At 48.8% G+C, this 21,323-nt stretch overlaps 1 protein-coding gene across 6 annotated transcripts in view; it reads right to left on the bottom strand.

Moving 5' to 3' along the window:
- Positions 1-21,323, bottom strand: part of LOC119163854 (uncharacterized) — a 254,482-nt gene that overhangs the window by 219,852 nt on the left and 13,307 nt on the right. For 5 of the 6 annotated variants that reach the window (XM_075872189.1, XM_075872191.1, XM_075872190.1 and 2 more), the window contains 3 exons: positions 13,350-13,455; positions 12,198-12,333; positions 11,379-11,530 (listed from right to left, as the gene is read on the bottom strand). In XM_075872189.1, the coding sequence (XP_075728304.1) occupies positions 11,379-11,530; positions 12,198-12,333; positions 13,350-13,455 (394 nt within the window). The remainder of the gene's footprint in view (positions 1-11,378; positions 11,531-12,197; positions 12,334-13,349; positions 13,456-21,323) is intronic. The other variant, XM_075872193.1, reaches the window with a different exon arrangement.

Raw genomic sequence — 21,323 nt, 5'->3', positions numbered from 1 at the left:
AATGTAGTTTGCAAAATGGCTTGTTCTTGGGCAAGTTGGAGCGTGCTAACTACCGTATTTACTCGCGTAATGATCGCATTCCCAAGTTTTGTCGTTAAAATTTTATTTTTTTTTCCCCGCATAATGATTGCACCCCGAACTTGTCGCATCGACATATTGTGTGCCAAGTCTAGCCAATGATCATCGCCTTTATTATCTGTCGAATGCTGCATTAATAAATCTTCAAAACTCACCAACTGCACGCACCCAACATATCCTTAATTTTTGCTCACCGTTGGCGGAAACGTGCCATTTAGGATTGCAGTATGGGCAAATGTCGCAGTTTTCACTGAATTTCTGCCATGCGGTTTTATGTCTGTGGCAGCTGAACGCGCCTATCATTGTTTCTGTGATCTGTAAGCAGGCATCACTACACTAATGCCGTAAATTTTCCGATTTTTAAATGAAAGCATTCCTTATTTAGATGGAAGAAACTGTTCCGACGCGCGTGATGTACTCACAACCTCCATAACCGACGAAAAGAAAAAAGAAAATGCAGCCGCTTCGCTCCATCAGCCGCCATGTTTGTTTTAACATCCCACACTGTTACAGCGGCGGCCGCCTGTTGGTCGACCTGTGTTCATCCCACAGCAATGTTTTTTTCCCGAGACCAGAATTTATATTTGTGTGCTTTGTGATCGTCTGTTGAAGTGCCGTTTCACCATGGGGCGGTATGCGAGCTTTACTGCGTTCAAGCTCAAGGCGCTTGACTACGCGCTAGAGCACGGCAACCGCGCTAGCGACAGACCTTTCGGCGTCGACGAAATCCGGATCCGATATTGGAAAAAAACTGTGCGACAAGCTCATGGCTACTAACAGCACGCGACGGGCTTTCCGCGGACCCAAATTCGGCAAGTTTCCCGACATTGAAAAGGCAGTCCTCGTATACGTGAAGGACATGCCCAAGGACGGTTGTGCAGTGTCGTTAGACATGATACGGACGCAGGTGCGCACAGTTTCCCGGAGGCTGGGAATAGCCACAAAAGACTTCCGCGCCTGTTCCGGCTGGACAACACGCTTCATGCGGCAGAATGGACTGTCACTGGCATTTCCAACGTGCTCGACGGAACGGAAGATGACCCTCTGTGGGACAGTGAAGACACTGCCGGTTCCGCCAGAGAATCGTGCGGTGACGACACTGACGCCAGTGACGCTTCGGAGTCTGAATGAACTTTAGGGGTCAGAGAGGTAAAAAATAAAAGGGCATTGTTGTGATAGCTATCATAGGTTATGTTCATGATAGCTATCGTAGGAATTCTTATTACCGACTTTTTTGCGTTTTCGGTGCTCGGAATATTTTTAACGGAAAATTTACGTCGCGTAATGATCGCATCCTGAAGTTAGAGTCAATTTTTCGAAAAAAAAAAAAGTGTGATCATTATGCGAGTATATACGGTATCATGTCTCTTCACACTGCATCATGATTATAATGGAATGCCAGTCAAGAATTCTTAGAATAATGACAAGACAATGAATGCCAAAAACAACACGACAAAACAAAAGAAGCTGAGGAAACAGGCTCTAAAGTTTCATCCGTCAAGTCTGCTAGAAAAAAAATTGGTGCAAATTGTGGTGTACATGTATCCCGAAGGACTACGGCCACCAGCGTGGGTCCGGTCTTAGCGAGCCGCAGGGCACGCGTTAACCGTTGCCGTGGCGAGAACACGATACTGCTCAGAGTCGCAACACTTTATTGTGGCAACACCAAACGCAGTACAGCCCGTTGCAAAAGGGCGCGGCGGGAAAGCAAGTAGGCTTATCCACGCCACGGGCACAAAGTACTACACCGGGTGCCACGAGCACTTCTCCGCGGTAAAGGTGATCCACGGAGACACCGAAACAAAGGCCCGGTTGCTCGAGCGAGGGCAAGGGCGCTCGCATTGGCTTCGAAGGGAGACGGGTCGGCGTAGCGAGGCGACGCACTAGGACACCGTACCGCCCTTCGGCCGTGCGTACGCAGCGGGGCAACAAAAGGTGAGCGTTCGCTGTTGGCGCGAGGCGCCGTCAGCGAAGTCCGACGAGCCCCCCAGCGACGGGAGTCGACAGACGGTAAAGATAGCGCGGCTCACCGTTTGCTGTCCCGGAGAGTACCGTAATTACTCGAATCTAACGCGCACCTTTTTTCCGGTTAAGCGAGTTCATAAATCACATGCGCGTTAGAATCGTGTACGAACAAAAAAATTACGGTCAATCTATTGCCATCGCAAATCCAAAATGGCCGCCCCCTACGTGCGTCGGCATGGTGCGTCGGCTATTTCTGCCTATGTGTTTACCATGTGCGGCACTTCGTACGTGTGCTGAGGAGTTCGTCATCTAGTAGTGCATTAGCATCGACGACGTGGAAGGGCCGACTCCAAAAACTCGAGTGCACCACGATGCCGCTTTTAAAAGAAAAGTCATGGCAAGGTTCCATTTGGCGTTGCATAAGTTTGTTGCCAGACTTTGGGGTGGTTGTTGCCAGGCTGCCGCTAAATTTGGCAGAAAATTTTTCTCCTGTAGTTGTGGCTTCTTTGTAAGAGTTTGGTGCTATCAGCGGAAGCGTAGCGTCCCCCGTCGTAGCGCGCGGTCGACGCGACACGATCAGCTGAGAGAGAAAAAAAAGAAAAGTAAAGGCGAAGGGGGGCAGCGCATCCCCTCCTGCGCTCTAATCACTCGACTTCTGTAATGGGAGGTTTATTCCGTTAATTAAAACGGCCTCTTAATTGCGCAGCAGCGCCGCGCTCGACTTCTGCTAGGCTCGGTTCCTTCCGTTAAATAAAACGGAATTGAAACGGCCTCTTAATTGCACGGCAGCACCGCGCTCGACTTCTGCTAGGCTCGGTTCCTTCCGTTAATTAAAACGGAATTGAAACGGCCTCTTAATTGCACAGCAGCACCGCGCTCGACTTCTGCTAGGCTCCGCACCGAAGTGCACCGCGGATAGCACCAAACTCTTGCGGAGAAGCCACAACTACAGAAAAACTTTTCTGCCATATTTAGCGGCAGTCTGGCAACAACCACCCTTCCAGTCTGGCAACCACTTATGCAACGCCAAATGGAACCTTGCCAAAGTCATCGCGTGTGCAGAAACGGACGGAAATCGGGCCGCATCGCGGTCCTTCCCGAAACGTGCGTGCGGGACCGGCGGAAACAAAAGCAGAAGATTGTCGACAGCAAAGCTTCACGCAAAGGCTTCAGTGAACCACAGCAGGGTCGGTTTCCGCAAATTGAAGAGCTGCTCCGCGAGTATGTGCTTGAGGAGCGAGTGGCACAGCAGCCCATGACGACAGAACTGCTCCAAGTGCGGGCTATGCAATTAGTCTTAGAAAAAAGTCTAAAGCGAGCAGGTACTGGCTAATTAACTATATGAAGAGAAAAGGCTCTTCCCTCCGAAGGGGAACATGCATATGCGAAAACTTTTGCGGAGAAGTACGATGAAAGGCTTCACAGTTTTCAGAGGTTCGTCCTAAACTTGCGGCGCAACAACGGCTACCTGCTTGGGCAAATCTGGAATGCCGATCAGACGCCTCTTTACTTCGACATGCCTGGCACCACAACTGTCGAGAAGAAGGGGGCGAAGCAAGTTCGCGTGCTGACATCGGTCCACGGTAAAACTACAGTGACGGCAATGCTCTGTTACACGTCAGATGGGCACAAGCTTCGCCCGTACCTCATATTTAAATGGAAGACAATCCCGAAAGGAATCGTTTTTTCGAGTGGTGTGATCGTGCGGGCCAGCAAAAAAAAAAAAAAAATGGGTGCGCGTTGCAATCGATGTCTTACGTTTTTTTTTTTTTTTCGCGGTAGAAATCGGGTGCGCGTTACAATCGAGGGCGCGGTAGAATCGAGTAAATACGGTATCTGACCGCTCCCGACGCAGCGCGCGAAAACCTCTCGGGAGGCTCCCGCGCGCGGCGCCACAGTCAACATCCACTTCTGGGTGAGGGAGCTAAACGTCACTCCGCTCTCTCAGCGCGGCAGACAGCAAAGGAGGGCAGACATGTCGGGACATGAGAACGGCAGAAAAGGCGGCAAAGCCCGCGCAAAGGCAGCGGGCTAGCCTCCATTCCCACATCCCCCTCTCCTAAATATGCCCTTTACCGGTCCGCAAAAGGCAGCCGGACGTCACCCATGCAGTTAAAATGACACTGCTATGAGCGACACCTAACCTCAGTCCAGCCCTGTTACTGCTGCTAAAAAAAAAGATTACAAATGAGGAACAAAAACATAAATAACAAACTAAACACATGACACTATACAAATAACTGCGGAAGGGAGCACAGAAACGTGGCACTAGTGTTCGTGGTGCTGAAGGGGGATAGCGTCCAGTGCGCGGAGGGGCGGTAAAGGCGTGACAGTGTCCGCTGGGTGCGATGCCCGAGTGCGAGGTCAGAGGTACGGGAGGGGGCTCACTGATGGCTCGTTGCGGGTTTTGATAAGCAGCGAGTCCGACGAACGCTGCGTCGGCTGTGCTTCGGAGGCCCCGCATTTCTGGCTCGATGATGGAGCTGGGGCGTTGCGCGAAGCCGGGCCTCTCCAGTGGTCAGGGAGGCCGAACCACAAGCGAGCCGCAGGGCACGCGTTAACCGTCGCCGTGGCGAGAACACGATACTACTCAGAGTCGCAACACTTTATTGTGGCAACACCAAACGCAGTACAGCCCGTTGCAAAAGGGCGCGGCGGGAAAGCAAGTAGGCTTATCCACGCCACGGGCACAAAGTACTACACCGGGTGCCACGAGCACGTCTCCGCGGTAAAGGTGATCCACGGAGACACCGGAACAAAGGCCCGGTTGCTCGAGCAAGGGCAAGGGCGCTCGCGTTGGCTTCGAAGGGAGACGGGTCGGCGTAGCGAGGCCACGCACTAGGACACCGTACCGCCCTTCGGCCGTACGTACGCAGCGGGGCAACAAAAGGTGAGCGTTCGCCGCGGGCGCGAGGCGCCGTCAGCGAAGTCCGACGAGCCCCCGAGCGACGGGAGCCGACGGACGGAAAAGATAGCGCGGCTCACCGTTTGCTGTCCCGGAGAGTATCTGACCGCTCCCGACGCAGCGCGCGAAAACCTCTCGGGAGGCTCCCGCACGCGGCGCCACAGTCAACATCCGCTTCCGGGTGAGGGAGCTAAACGTCACTCCGCTCTCTCAGCGCGGCAGACAGCAAAGGAGGGCAGACATGTCGGGACATGAGGACGGCAGAAAAGGCGGCAAAGCCTGCGCAAAGGCAGCGGGCTAGCCTGAATTCCCACAGAATCTACATGCTACACTGTAAATGTTGTCGAAAGATGATAGTGTTGCGGCTGGAGAAAATGAACAAAACGTTTATGTTCTGCGCAAGAAAATCGGTGAATGGTATTCTGAAGGCGCTGCGTTAGAGTGCCTCGAGTGTGTAGTGGAGGCGAACAAGCGCATCTAAGCACGTTAGACACAAGAGCCATCTGGAAGTCATCTTTGAAAACGAAGGCGCGCGCGACCATGGAGAAAGATCCCCGCCAATCACGGAGGTGATCAGGTGTAGAATGCAAAGAGACGGGCAAGTGCCACCACTGTGTCGTCGTAGCAAAGTGTTGGAAACACTTTCTTGAGCATCGCGTTGCACTGTCAGCGCAGCGCGATAAACGGTACAGTCCTTAGAGTTACTTGTAAGTGCCTCTTCTAGTATAAAGGCAGACATACGACGTATAATTATTATGGCGCCTCAGAACGCTAAACCTTGAGCAATATAGGTGGGCGCTGCGGATGGGGTTGGCCGTTTGAGGTATCGTTAGGGCAGACAAACAGACAAATATACATACAGACAGACAGACAGACCAAAATTTTTCCGTTGAAGGTCCCCAAAAAAGACTATCGTCTCTAAAAATATATCCGGAGCCCTTCTCAATCGGGGTGGGCTCAGATTTTCAGGGTAGTATCTCTTTTTCCCACTCAAGGCTTTTTTTTTCCAGAAATCCGTATTGTTTCCTTGTGGCTTTGTGGCTGTCACTAACAGGTGGCTGTCACTAATACCGTCCATAACCTTTCCACCCCATCGGGGGATTTCACCAAACTCATTTGCAATAATCTGTGCATGTGTGCTTCGATTTCATAAACTCGCCCTCGCAATGCCAATTGCTAGCTTTCTCGTTCGTTCACTTCGTAGAGCGATCACCCTGGAAAGGCATAGGTCCCAGGTTCAATCCCCAGAACAGGACGAACTTTTCCACTAAAATCTGTGCTTTCCGAGAAATCCGTAGTACAATTTTCTTCTGTTGCGACTTCGACTCTAATCCGATGATTGTCACATATCCCTCCAATCTTACTTTTTCAATATAATGGAGCCACCTAGTTGATGCCAAAATCTTCCACACCAAGGTGCAATCGTGTGACGCCGACCTTTTCTTGGAGAATCGCACAGAACGGCGGCCTCTACCATTTCACCTCCATCTAAATGCATCCGTCGCAGTCAAGATAGAGCCCGCAACTTTTGAGTCAGCGGCGAAGCACCATAACAACAGCTCCAACATGGTAGACATCTCGAAGTTTAAGAAGACACCCCTTGATGCAAGGTAGCGATGCATGAAGTATTTAACTGCAGCTGTGAGATGTCAGTATGTAATGCTCGAGCCAGTCTGAGACTTGCTACTACATCGGAGAGATTGCCTTGCTTTTTTTTACTGAACGCAATCAGCACAATTGAGATATCTAGTTGATATGCCTATCGCACTTTCTTTTCGGCCAATGAGGGCTTTTGGTTATGGCTGCTAAACTGGAGCACAGTTAGAATTGTCAAGCCACAAAGATCTAATCTGCATGAATACAGAGCTATGCCGTGACCTTGCCATCAACCATCAGCTTCGAAACATACCAGAGAATAGAAAAAAAAAAACATTTTGCAAATAGAGCGTGTGACCAATAATAAAGCTCACTGGCATCATGTGAAAGACAATGTCAATTGGAGATTCCAGAACCCTATTCATTTATTTGCTTTTTGAGCCCTAGTTTGTGGGAGACTGCGCTGGCTGACATGGCTACCTAGAAGGCTTAGGGATGTGCTCAGCAAAACCAAGATGGAGGTACCTTGATTCGTTCATCGCGAGGCATCACACTAAAACAAATACAGTCAACTGCGGATTTTTTGGACACCCGAATTTTCAGGCATGTTTAATAATTCGGACATCTTCGCGGCACCACCACGAGCCCCATAGAATCAATGTACAGTGAAACCTCGATTATACGACTTTCAGGGGACCACGCAAAACCGTCGTATAATGCGGGCGTCGTATAATCCAAAAACTAAGGATATATAAGCAGTGACGATCATTGCTGCCCCACAACAGTCAGTACATAATGCCTGAGCAAGTCCGCAACGCAATACGGCGATACTCCGGTAAACGTAGATTAAATTACTTGAAAAAATGACAACCACGCATTTTATCGGAGGCGTGAACGAACCTTTATTCTCACCTCTTAAAAAAATCTGTAATTTTTTTCTGCGAGTTGGCCCAGCCACGACGCATCAGTTTCCTTTCGAGAGCTGCGACATCTTGCAGCAAGTCGCCGACCTCGTCGTATGCGCACGCAAACCGCCGAATGTTGTCGACGTAATCCAACACGTCCGTGTAAGTCGGTACGGAAGCGCTTGCCTCTGCGGTATCGTCCATCTCTTCTTCGTCGGAAGTTTCCGCAGAGTCGGGACGCACAGTTTCAATAATGTCATCCAGCGACACTGCACTGCACACAGCGACATCGTCGTCGGCACCAACATAGTCCGCGAACGATCCAGGCAGCTCCAGGCGCCCAAACTCGGGTTCGTCATCATCAAGCACTGCAGCCTCACTGAAACAGCCGCCACTTCTCGTAAAACCGCAGTGTCTGAAGGAGTTGGCGATAGTTTCCTGCGTGACCGCGTCCCATGCACTAGCGATGTAGTGCATTGCATCGAGCACAGAGAGCTTCGTGGCCATCTGCTTGCGTTCCATGCCCGCTAGCCGACGCTGAACCAGAAACTTCCTGTATTTCTGCTTCATGCATTTGATGACGCCGGCGTCAAGTGGCTGCAGCTGACTTGTGCAATTCGGGGGCAGAAATGCGACTTTTACATTCCTCAAATGCGACGTATCCGTTGGATGGCACGGCGCATTGTCCAGCAGAAGAAGAATTTTTCTGTCTTTAGCCCCCATTCTCGAGTCTAGCTGCTGCAGATATGCAGCAAACTTGGCAGCAGTCATCCAGGCTTTGCGGTTAAACGTGTATTGGCACGGCAGCCTTTTCAAATTTTTGAAGCATCGCGGCTTCTCAAACTTGCCAATCACGAGGGCAGGAAGCTTTTCCGAGCCGTCTTCATTAGCGCAAAGCAACACAGTAAGACGCTCTTTGCTCCGCTTACCGCCGTGACAACCCTCTCCTTTGAACGTCAAAGTCTGGTCTGGCTGCATATTGTAAAATAATCCAGTTTCGTCTGCGTTGAATACGTCGCAAGGCTTGTACTGCCGTATCAGTTCCGGCAGCAATGCGGTCCATTGTTCAACAGTGGAGGAGCTGACAGACGAGCTCTCTCCGCAGCAGCGGCTGTAAACAACTCCATTTCGTTTTTTAAAACGATCTAACCAGCCGTTGGAGGCTTTAAAGTCGTCAATGCCGCAGCGCAACGCAATCATGTCTGCCTTCTCCTTCAAAATTGCGCCATCCACGGCAATAGCTGCACTGCGTGCCTGACGCAACCACTCTACGAGGGCCTTCTCCATGGCAGCGTATTTGCCATCTTTCGCGGCCTTCCTGTTCAGGCCGAACTTTGACGCATTCAGCAGGATGCTGTCCTTCTTCGCGAGGATCGTTTTCAGCGACGACTCGGGAATGTTCAGGTCGCGGGCAATGCTGGCCTTTGTTGATCCGGTCCGCTTCTCCGCCTCCTCAATAACTCGAAGCTTTTCGCCGAGCGTCAGCGGTTTTCGGTTTCGCGACATCGCGAGACGCAGAAGTCACAACCAAGAGTACTAATGTCAGAATGCACAAATGTGGCACGTGGACTCAGCAGCTGCGGCGCACAATCTATCAACGATGCACACACGTGAAGGAATGGCCACAGAACACCCACCAGTTTGAATGGCAAAATGGCAGTGGGCCTATTCAATTTTTGCAAGCGCATACCTCAGCGCAAGCTTTGACCAATCGCGTGTGGTTAAAACGCCCCAGCCCTCTAGTAGATAAACACCATGGCCGGTTCCCGTGGCTGTCAACAATCGCCGATCAACATGTCTGGTGCAACCCGTGCAACAATGCGAAATCTAGTGAACGTTATCGCACGCTCGAAAGTGATCGCGAAATTATCTGCCTTGTTACCTGCTCAATCACTCCCGAACCACAAAAAAAAAGAGGGGGAAAGAAAAACAAAACAAGACCGCAACAAAAGTGCGCAGTGCACTGCGACAAAATGAATGCGCTCCGGCTGGCTTTGGCCGACGTTGGCTTTGGCTAGCTAGCCTAGGCCGACCGCGACTGCGTTGCGTGCCGAAAAATTGAAGCGGCTCCGTGAATGCAGCGCCGCGGAAAGAGAATGCAGCATGGAATGCAGAAACGAGCTCGGTTTCTCGACTTTAATCCGGCCGCGCTGCCGGAGTGTGCCTGCGTGGCAGTCTGCGTCGTCGTCTCTGTTTTTTTTTTACTCGGTCAGTCCAGGGAAGCGTCGTACGAGGCGGGGCCGGCGTAAAATTGTGTCGTACAATTGAGGTTTTTAATACATTGCTTCTATGGGAGTTTTGCCGGGACCGAGCCAATTCGTCGTAAAACACGGGTCGTCGTAGGACCGGGGGACGTATAATCGAAGTTCCACTGTATAAGGAAGTATGAAATTTCGGACGCTCGAACCCCCCGGAGTCCAATTTCCCAAACTTTTTGACGCAACGGAAAGTCGGAAACCACCACTGACCTCTGGTGGAAACCACCACAACTGCCTCACGCGGTTACGATCCCATAAATGAGCGTGCCAATCTACTGTGACGGCATCTGTTGCTTGGACTCTTTGATCGTTGGCGGAGAAACATACACGGCCTCCGAGATTCCTAACACTGGCCGTGTTTATCATGCAAGGGCGCTTCGCTGACAATCGAAACTATCCACCGGGAAATTTTATGGCACCAATAAAGTTCCTTTCGCTTTAGCGCTTGTGCCTGCCACTTTGGCTTCCCGTGCAGCGCTTTCACGAAGCGTTTCACCACTTCGAACTAGAACTAACCGTCACACACGTATTTGGTCTGGCCACGCTGGCTATCTTGAATGTTTACCAGCGTTACCTCCGGAGTACCCAAGGCACCGTCGCCTGCCGTCGCGCCGTTTTGTTTACGCAGCCCACATGGAGTTTGGCTAGCCTAGTGCCTGGTTGTGCGATCGTGTGAAGTGTGCTCTGCAACGCTAAGCCTAGGTGCTTCGACGCTCGTCAGCAAACTGCTTTGTTCACATCGTGAGGATTTTGCTTGTCTGCGATGGCCCCCACTCCACCTTCGTCGTCCTCACTGATGGCATCAAAGCGCGGAAAACAGTACCGTCGGTTAACAATGAAGAAAAAAGCTGCCATTATTAAGTTAGTGAAGAGTGGCCGATCGCAGGCTGACGTTCGTCGACGCTGACAACGAGCTCGACTTCTGCACAGAGCTAACCGACAACGAAATAGTCGGTTAGGTTATGGCGGATTCAGACGACTCCGATGTCGAAAAAGAGGAACCAACGCCTGTGCCACCTACGACCGCCGAATTGATGCGAGCATTGATGACGCTGTCACCAGTGTGAGCTCAGATCGAGGCGAATGTGATCACATGCAAGCGGAACGCCGTTCAAACAAGAATCAACAAGTTTTTCAAGCCACTGCAGCTCTAACACCGGCTTCCCTGACGGCACCCGCTTTCGGCTGCATGCATTTTTTTTTTAACGGCTCGCCACCCCACTGATGCTTTGGCAGAGTTCCGGAAGTCTGGTACTTCGACCTTGACCCTCTTGATCCGAGAAATATCAATGAAATGGTGCGTGTTTTGCTTGCATTGAGAAATATTAGCAAAATGGTGCATTTTTTTCTTGAATTGAAAATTATCAGTAAAATAAAGCATTTTTTTATTCATTTTTTCGGACTGCCCGAATTTTCGGACGGTTTTTCGCTCCCTAGAGGGTCCAAAAAATTGGTAGTTGACTGTAAAAGCTTATTTCTAGAAAAAACCCCCAAACCAAGCGCAGTATCCCGATGGGTACTGATGGCGTGAGAAAAACCGAACAGGCGAGACGAAGGCTGCATTAATTCGGCCATGAACTGCACATGGGGCCACATGACAGTTACACAGCAAAGCACAACAAAAAAAACTATGTTAACCCCACGCGTGGAGCAAGCCCAGCAATGCAGTACCTCAAGCGTTTTAGTGAGGAAGACGTCCATTGTCTCTTGACAAGCAAATGCCGCCGACTGGCTGTTAGATGTGAACAGGGGGCGCCACTTGTCCAAGGCACTGGCAACGCTACTCAACTCCTCAAAGGACTCGCCAGCCTCGGTGTCCACATCTGAGCATTGCAGAGATAATTTTCAGAGCAACTCACCATGCGTGCAACACCAAAACGAAATTTCGCCTCTCCGAGAGTTCCACGTAAAGGACAATGTACATTTTCAACTTTTTTTTAGACATTTTTGCAAGCAATGCTCTTAATTGAAAACTATGGCACAGTAGCAGCCAGACAATTTCTAAACATCTTAAATCAATTTGACGCGTAGTTCAATGCATGGATGTTACCAGGACAGCAACTTGAGTTTGAATAGCAAAAACTTTTGAATAGCAAAAACTACCTGTCAATTCCAACCTTAAGACCGACATACCATTTAGTTAAAACAAAATTTCTTGTGCCTACGCATTGCTTTATGCCCTAACATGTCTCAGCAACTACAATGCCTGTCCCATGAACACACGAAAATGAAAAAGGGCAGCTTTTAATCCAGTAATATTGCATCGGCAACTAACGGGGGAAGTCTCTAGGGCAATATGCTATAAATCCGTTTTGAATAACATAAGCACAATACCAAAGTAAGTTAACCAGAATTGAGTAAGGAATAATATGCGTCCGAATATCAAAATTAGGTTTTCTAAAGCAGTACCTAATTTCTATTCTTTTAAAAAATGCTGAATAAAAATTGAAAATGAAGTATGCAACGTAAGGAAGCAGCCCAGGTGCTTACCAGCCAACTCGTTTTGGCGTGAAGGTGCAGTGTGGCTTAGCCACTGAAGGTAGTCAAGTAGACCCAAGTAGCCCCTAATGAATGCATCCAGCTTCTCGTTAGGCCGCAGCATCTTACGATCCACTTTCAGGTGTTCCTGGGCATGCCCAAGGAAAGAAGCATGCGCAATCAACAATCGCTCTTCTCACAAGTCTTTTTCGAGAGCTCCCAGTTAGTTCACACTCTATATTATATCAGTAGAGAAGAATTGATTTCTGTGACAAAGGCTTGACGTACCACTGACATCTCCTTTGCACTACCTCAGACATACGGGAACGCTGGAACATCTCAGAGGCAGTCTTTCTGAGCCTTAGCCTTGTCGAAGTCCACCAGACGTGCACATCATCTGCTTATGGGCTTCATTTGATTCGATTAATATGAGGGGTTTAACTTACCCTAAACCACCATACGATTATGAGAGAAGCCGTAGTGAAAGCTCCGGAAATTTTGACCACTTGGGATTTTTTAACATGCACTGAAACCCGAGCAAGCAGGCCTACAGCATTTTTGCCTGCATTGAAAATGCAGCTGCCACAGCCAAGATTCGGTCCCGCAGCCTGTGGGTCAGCAGCGCAGTACCTTAGCCACTAGACCATTGCGGCGGGCTGCTTATGGGCTGTCTGAAGGATTCCAACAAAAGAAAAAAAATATACCATTACCACAGTGTTCTAGGGATAGCTTCAGTTACAAATTTAATACCTGGTCATTTACATTCCTCGTTGTGTTGAGACGCAAATCTTTAACAAGTAAAATAATGAACCCAGCCATTTTTTCCACCTTTAAAGTTGAACTTTATGGCTGTGCGAATTTTTTCCTAGACAGAGAGTTTCATCGTATAGCTGCCCGACAATACAGCAAAACTACCTTTCCAAGTGGCTATATTATATATTGGTTTATTCATTATTTGGGAACACTTCAAAATTTTAAATCATTTCAATTTTTCTACTTGCAGTGGCTTCAAGTACTGTCACACTCATTTGAATAATCGAAGTGCTCAAATATTCGCGTATGCTTAGAATTTACGCAACACAAAGCTTTGTTGCTCCTATTACTATGCCCATAATTACGCCTGTAAAGAGCAGGAATTCGCCTGTAGAGAACTTTCAGCCTCACCTGGAAGAAGGTTCGCAGGTGTGCATGCTGCATCTGCTTGAGGCAGTACACAATGTACTCCAGGGCCATCTCTTTCTTGTCAGCCACCAGGAGGCAACGCGTGTGCCTGCGAGCAGAGGACACTTACAAAGATACCTACAGTGGAGCACACTCAAACCTCGAATATAACAAAATATCGGTTATAATGAAGTAGGTGAGAACTAGTCTTGCAATAGACACAGCATTAGTAACAAACCATTATAACGAATTCTCAGACATAAAACTTATTTTTACGTAGGATGCAACTTCATAATGATGTTTCAGTGTACAAAGTTAGAATGCACTTCAGAAGCGTGGATTGCTCACGAGTTGGTAACTCATCTTAACGATGGTGTGTGAAAAAAAAAAAAAAAAAACGATAGCACAGAGGGAGGGATACAAGACAGTGCAAGTTTAGAATGCCGCAGCATTTCTAGGTCAAAGGCAGAGGCAGGGCACATATTTCTATGCCAAGACGTGCACACTTTTAAGGCAGAACACTGCAAGTAGTTTTTAAAATATCACTTCCCGCCAACGTACCATTATGAAAGCTATTGTTTGCCAAGACAGAGAGTTATGAAGCAAATAAACCCATTAGAATTACCTAAAATGAGTACAGAATACAAAAAAACCAACGAGAATGAATGTATCAAGACCATTTTAACAAAAGTTGCGAGTCGAATACAAGAGACTGAAATGCCTGATTGACGCAGCCTCTCCTGCAAATGTTCAACATACCGTAAACTTTGTTCAAATAGGTTTAGAACACCAATTCCTGTTTTCTTGCCTTCAGCACTCATTCCAGGTCATTCTGATATGCTTATTAACTTTGGAGATGTCAGGTTGGGCAACCTCTTTGACCCAAAAGCTATACAGTCGAGCCCACATATAACGGCCCCACTTAAAACGAACAATATCCGCGTGACCGTGAAAATATCATCATCATCATCAGCCTGACTACGTCCACTGCAGGACAAAGGCCTCTCCCATGCTCCGCCAGTTAACCCGGTCCTGTGCTTGCTGCTGCCAATTTATACCCGCATTCTTCTTAATCTCATCTGCCCACCTAACCTTCTGTCTCCCCCTAACCCGCTTCCCTTCTCTGGGAATCCAGTTATAGTTACCCTTAATGACCAGGGGTTATCCTGTCTACGCGCTACATGCCCGGCCCATGTTTATTTCCTCTTCTTTATTTCAACTATGATATCCTTAACCCCCGTTTGTCCCCTAATCCACTCTGCTCTCTTCTTGTCTCTTAAGGTTACACCTACCATTTTTCTTTCCATCACTCGCTGCGTCGTCCTCAATTTAAGCTGAACCCTCTTTGTAAGTCTCCAGGTTTCTGCTCCGTAGCTAAGTACCGGCAAGATACACCTGTTGTATACCTTCCTCTTGAGGGATAGTGGCAATCTACCTGTCATAATTTGAGAGTGCTTGCCGAATGTGCTCCACCCCATTCTTACTCTTCTAGTTACTTCAATCTCGTGGTTAGGCTCAGCGGTTATTACCTGCCCTAAGTAGACATAGTCTTTTACATCTTCAAGTGCACTATTACCTATCTCGAAGCGCTGCTCCTTTCCGAGATTGTTGTACATTACTTTCGTTTTCTGCAGATTAATTTTAAGACCCACCTTTCTGCTCTCCTTGTCTAACTCCGTAATCATGAGTTGCAATTCGTCCCCTGAGTTACTCAGCAATGCAATGTCATCGGCGAAGCGCAGGTTACTAAGGTATTCTCCATTAACTCTTATCCCTAACTGTTCCCATTCTAGGCTTCTGAAAACCTCCTGTAAGCACGCGGTAAATAGCACTGGGGAGATTGTGTCCCCCTGCCTTACACCCTTCTTGATTGGTATTCTGTTGCTTTTTTTATGAAGCAATATGGTAGCTGTTGATCCTCTGTAGATTTTTTCCAGGTTGTTTATATATACTTCATCGTCGCCCTGATTCCGCAGTGTCTGCATGACTATTGATATTTCTACTGAATCAAACACCTTCTCGTAATCTATCAAGGCTATGCATAGTGGTTGGCTATATTTTGAGCATTTCTCTATTACCTGATTGATAGTATGAATGTGGTCAATTGTTGAGTAGCCTGTTCTAAATCCTGCTTGTTCCTTTGGTTGATTGAATTCTAATGTTTTCTTTACTCTGTTAGCAATTACCTTTGCAAATAGCTTGTATACTACAAAGAGCAAGCTGATCGGCCTGTAATTCTTCAAGTCCTTGTCATCTTCTTTCTTATGTATTAAGATGGTGTTAGCGTTCTTCCAAGACTCTGGTACCCTTCTCGTCAGGAGACACCTCGTAAACAGGGTGGCTAGTTTTTCTAACACAATCTGTCCTCCATCTTTGAGCAGATCTGATGTTAACTGATCCTCACCAGCAGCTTTGCCTCTTTGCATGCTCTCCAAAGCTTTTCTGACTTCTTCTATCACTACTGGTGGGGTGTCATCTAGGTTACTGCTAGTTCTTATAGTATTAAGGGGGGACGCGGGCCTTAGAAAAGTAAAAAATGGCCAGAAAATCGATTTTGAGAAAAACGCATTTTTCGAATCTTTGAACCTATAAGCACCTCTCCTCAAATTATTAACGCTAAATTCGATAAAAAAAATAGGTTAAAATCTATTTTCAAACCATCACGGGAGTCGCAAAACAACCCGCAAAACAAAAAATTTGTTCGAACTTCCCGCGCGCCGCCAGCGAAGCAGCCGGCAGATCGGCGCCATCTTGGGCTTGTTTTGAAGCTGGTTCCTTTGTGCGCGTTTTGCGAGCTCTTAAAATGAAGTAGCTCCAACACAACGACTGCCCTCCCCCGTTTTGCGAAGCCGTCTGCCCGACCGCTGATTGGCTAGAGCGCGCGCGCGCCGGCGAGCCCCCCCGTCTCGCGCTTACCATTGGCTGGCGCGGCGGCGCAGCCACGGTTGCTCGCTTTTTTTTTTGGTTTTGCTTCGTCGGCGCCTGCTCTCAAGGTGTTATCTCGTCTGCTACCCGCTCGTGTACCGACGTCGCCGACGTATACATCTTTCTGCATTTTGCCGGCATGGCTTGGGAAGCTCGCCTGAAGAAGAACACTCGTCAAGCTTTCGGCAGGAAACGAAAGCGAGCGTGGAATGCGCGGCAGAAGGGAGCGGTCTGCGCGCCGCCGAGAACGCCGGAGATGGCCGAGGCAGCGCATTCTGACGACAACGGGCTGTCGGAAATGCCTGTTATTGCGGAGGCAGCACATTCAGACGACGACTCGCTGGCGCAAGTGCCTGTTATTGCCGAGGCAGCACATTCAGACGACGATTCGCGGGCGCGAATGCCTGCCGAAGCGGTGCACTCTATTCGGCCCAGCTGCATACAGCCCTGGCATGCTGTAGAATTGTAAGGATGTCTGGGACAAAAATGTGTGTTTTACTTGAAATAGTGTTTTATGTATAAAAGGGTGATGTTTTTATATATAACATGTGTCTTCCTTTGGTTTTCAGTGTACTAGAACAGCCACAAAGTTGTAGACTGGGTTCCTCATACTGATTCAACGGCCAGTACACAGTTTTTAAATGAGCTGTGGCAAATATTTTGGGAAGGTGCATCGACACATTTGGTACAGCCATACTCACATAATGTAGAGCTATACAACGGTGCCATTTTTATTGCTCTAGCTTCACTTTAGCAAAAGTTACAGTTATTAGAAACTTTAAATGCGTTTTTCTCAGTTCGATGTTTTTGTGCACCACACTAAACCTTAGGGGTTTTTCTTATATGTTACTGTTGATTGAGAATGACAAACTTGGTATCATTTTATTTGTAATAACATTACCTATGGGGTGATGCTATTTTGATTACTCTAGAAGCATACTGTTAATTACAATTATGGATAGTAATGAGCGAAAATTGAACAAAATATCCATTGTAAGTGCTGGTCTGTTTTTTTATCTATATAATGCCTAAAAATTAATAAAAATAGCATCACCCCATACAGAAAGCCCTCAGCATTGGGGCTATGCATTTATTTTTTGGATCTGGCTTGATTAAGTTGCCAAAAAGCCCCCAATGAAGTGCATAATTAATTAAATTACAGATGTTAATATCTTTTTATCCACAGAAGCTATTTCAGAAACAATTACATATTTGAAATCAGCATGAAAAACTGTCCAAGATGGTGAGGTTTGGTCAAGATTGAGCCAAAAACAGAAAAAAAATTTTAAAGACTTATGTCCCCCCTTAAGGTCGTGGTTCTCTCGGCTACTGTACAGATCTCTGTAAAACTCCTCCGCTATTTTAACTATCCTATCCATTTTAGTAGTTATTTTGCCTTCTTTGTCCCTTAGTGCATACATCCGACTTTTGCCTATCCGAAGTTTCCTCTTCACTGCTTTGACGCTTCTTCCGTTTTTCAGAGCGTTTTTCAGACCGTGAAAATATACATTGGTTCGATTGCACAAAATCGCACTAACAACGGACGTCTTCGAGCGCCGCTGATTGGTTATAGCGAACTGAGTCAGAGGTCTGCCGACTTCCCGGGAAACTACCATATAGTGCGAAATATAGGTCGAGATTTTTTCCAAAAAATGGCAATGAAGAGTCACCCCTCGACCTATATACCGGCTTTTGGCCTAAACCAAGTGATCCTCTGGCAACAAGAAGCGTCACATGCTTTTTGGGCATCGGCATCGACATCGCCTCTTTGGGCGGAAGCGTTCTCTGCAGACGCCATTTCTCTTTTATTGTTCATTTAGTGTTCGTACCGAGTGTCGACGTTACTCTGCGACTAGCCATGAATACGGAGACGCGGCGCCAGTTCACCGCCGCGTTTAAAAGAAAAGTTATTGAATTCGTGAAGGCAAATGGCAACATGACGGCACAGCGGCAGTTTGAAGTGTCCGAGAAAAGCGCCGGGTACTGGCGCAACCGAAAATCCAAACTGTCGGTGTGTAACGCGAGGAAGACGTCGTTTCCCGGTCGCCGAGCTGTGCACCCGAAACTCGAAGACAAAGCAGCGGATTTCGTCCGCAAGTACCGTGCCAGATCCCTGCCGGTGAATGCAGAGCTCATTCAATCAAAAGCCGTCGAGCTCGCCGGTGAAGCCGGTCTATTAAAGAAAGACTTCAGGAATCCATTTATTGGGTCTGTCGCTTCATGCGACACAAGAAATTTGCCCTTCGACAGCGCACTTCGATATACCAGAAGCTGCCAAAGACATACGAGGACAAATTGATAGAGTTTCAACTCTACGTGAACAGCCTCCGGCGGCAGCATGGCTACATGCTAGGCCAGATCGGCAACGCCGACGAAACGCCGAACGGTGTGGTTTGACATGCCGTCGTCCACGACTGTTTGTGAACGCGGGCAAAAGAGGTGAAGCTTTTGTCGACCGGAAGCGAGCATTCGCGCTTCACCGTTATGCTTTCCTGCAAGGCCGACAGCAGAAAGTTGCCCCCCTTCATCATCTTCAAGCGGAAGACGTTGTCAAAGGAGGCCTTCCCACGGATGTCGTCGTCCGCGTCAATGAGAAGGGCTATATGGAGGAGGCCCTAATGCGCGAGTGGATCCGGACAGTGTGGAACCGGTGGCCCGGAGCACTCTTGCAGCGCCAGAACATGCTCATGTTGGATGCGTTTCGCGGGCACCTGACCGCATCGGTGAAGGAGAGCCTTCGCGACGGAAATAGGAATCTTGTCGACATTCCAGGAGCTATAACGTCAACACTCCAACCGCTGGACGTCGTCCTTAAAGGGCCACTCACCAGGCCCCATACCGAATTTTAGTTGAACAGTGGAAGTTGTTGGGTGTCCGATGAGGAATGTGTTGCCACAAAAATTTTTTGAATCGGTTCATTACGAGCGGAGAAAACAGGTTTTTTGAAGCGGCGTGAAACAAGGGTGAGAGAAGGACAGCTCCAAACTCTTGCCGCTGCTCCGCGTAGCCTTCGCAAGGCAAATCTCTTCACCACCCTCTCTGGCATCCGACCAAGAGGTGACGTGCGCATGACGTGCCCGAACAAGCCCAGCCCCGTGCACGCGAGCGGCGTTGCTTTGTTGACCAGCGTTATTTTGTGATCTTCTGCCTGTTTCTGCGGGATGGTTTGGAAACGCTGGCTTAGACGCGGTAGAGTAGATAAGCCCAATGAGTGCACGAACCCGAACGCATGCGAAACGCTGGCACATTAGCCCCGCATCTTGTAGCATTTCACGCGAAAGAATGTAAGAAAAATGAGCAAAATTTTTTATTGTGTCTTATTTATTTCTAGTTTTATTTATCTCTTAAAGCAACAAATACATAAACTACGCATGTTGTGTTAAATAATTTTTGCCATGTCACGTGGTATACTGTTGACAACGTCAGAGCAGAGTCGTCAACGTGGAGGACCAACGTCCCCGCATTGCCGTGTACGTAGGGCCATTCCTACGCCCACGTCATGCCACATTCTCTACGCGTGCGCCGGCAGAGGGAAGGGGGAGCAGCTTTCATCTTGAAACTTGACCCATTTCCGGGCGCATAGCGTTGCAAATTTTGGCAGACGTGATCATGAACGCCTCGTCTACGCATTGCGCTTGTCAGCTCAAAATTGTCAAACCTGGTGAGTGGCCCTTTAATAAACCTTTCAAGGACCGTGTGCGTGTGCTGTACACCGAATGGATGGCTGGCGACAACCCGCGGACCCCGACAGGCCGGCTGCGCAGCCCACCTCTCCAACAGTTTCTGGTTGGGTCTCCGAGACATGGAGCTCTCTGCCTGAAGAGATGGTTGTGCGCGCATTTAAGGAGTGCTGCATCAGCAACGCTCTCGACAGCACTGAGGACGGACGACATGCTATGGGAGGCGGCTAGCAATAAGCAGTCGTCGTCTGAGGAGAGCTCAGACAGCTCGGAGGACTGAATCTGTGAGCTATTCCACATTTTTCTTTTTTTGCTGGACAAGGTAAGGGGGTCGACCTATATTCCACCTCCACCTATATTCCGCATTATACGGTACTTTCGACCACCGATCAGGCATCGGGGAGGTGCCCATACAGGTGCCAAAACGCCGACCCTGCCTCCGCGCCCCTCTAGTTGCTGCTCTCCCCGACCCATAAAGGAAGGAAAGCTGTTTCCTTCCTCCATGCCCCGACTGCTTTTTGTTACACACCCCTCCGTCCTTTGTCCTCCCGCTACTCTGAGCACCCGGCATCGCCAGACGAGGCCCGTGTTTTCACACTGCCACTGATCTTTCGAAAACCGGTCGGCCATCTACCCTGTTTTTGATCGCTGGTACTGTCGTTGGTGTCGTCGGCCTGGAGTGACCACATCATGTGCGCGCGCGTATGCTACCCCACCGTATCTGATAATTTGCGATTCGTTTTGTGTTGAGGACTTGTTCTCGCTCACTTCGCACACTTGGCTCAGCCTGCCTTCCGCGCGCGTACGGAAGTGCGAAAACGGTTGTTAATTTTCGGGGAACGAGTCGCGAAATATCGAAATTTGTGAGGCCATGCAAACCCGCTGGCGCAACAAAACGATTTTTTTACCATGTCTGCCGATTCTTTGAACACCGCCGCGCGCACCGATCCAGGCGGCCATGCTTTGACTTCTGCGCGCGCAGGGGCATTCCAAGTTTTTCTACGTGCCAGTTTCGCAAACCTTTCAAGCAAGCTACCCGACCTACCTCCTTCCCGCGCGTTTTGGTTTTCAAGGTCACCCTCCCACCGTGTCCTCCCCTCTCTTCACTCTATTGCAACTCCTTGCCCTTCTCTCGCAAATCTGCTCTCCTCTCTGGATCACAAGCCCTTCGCCCATCTTCACCGCTCCGCGACACCAGGCTCGAGTTACATGTTTCGTTTTCCGAGTAGAAACGGAACCAGAGCTGTTCCGCACGTTCTGGCATGTGTGTCACGTGTGCACGTCTTGCTCGCTCTTAGTGTGCGTGTGTGGTCATGATGGCCGCTGGGGGACTAGCACGCTTTTTCCTGCTGCTCAACAAAATGTCGAAAGT

This window comes from Rhipicephalus microplus, chromosome 8 (assembly GCF_043290135.1).
Source record: "Rhipicephalus microplus isolate Deutch F79 chromosome 8, USDA_Rmic, whole genome shotgun sequence".
In the NCBI taxonomy this organism is placed as follows: Eukaryota; Metazoa; Arthropoda; class Arachnida; order Ixodida; family Ixodidae; genus Rhipicephalus; species Rhipicephalus microplus.
This window is presented reverse-complemented; position numbering and strand designations above follow the sequence as displayed.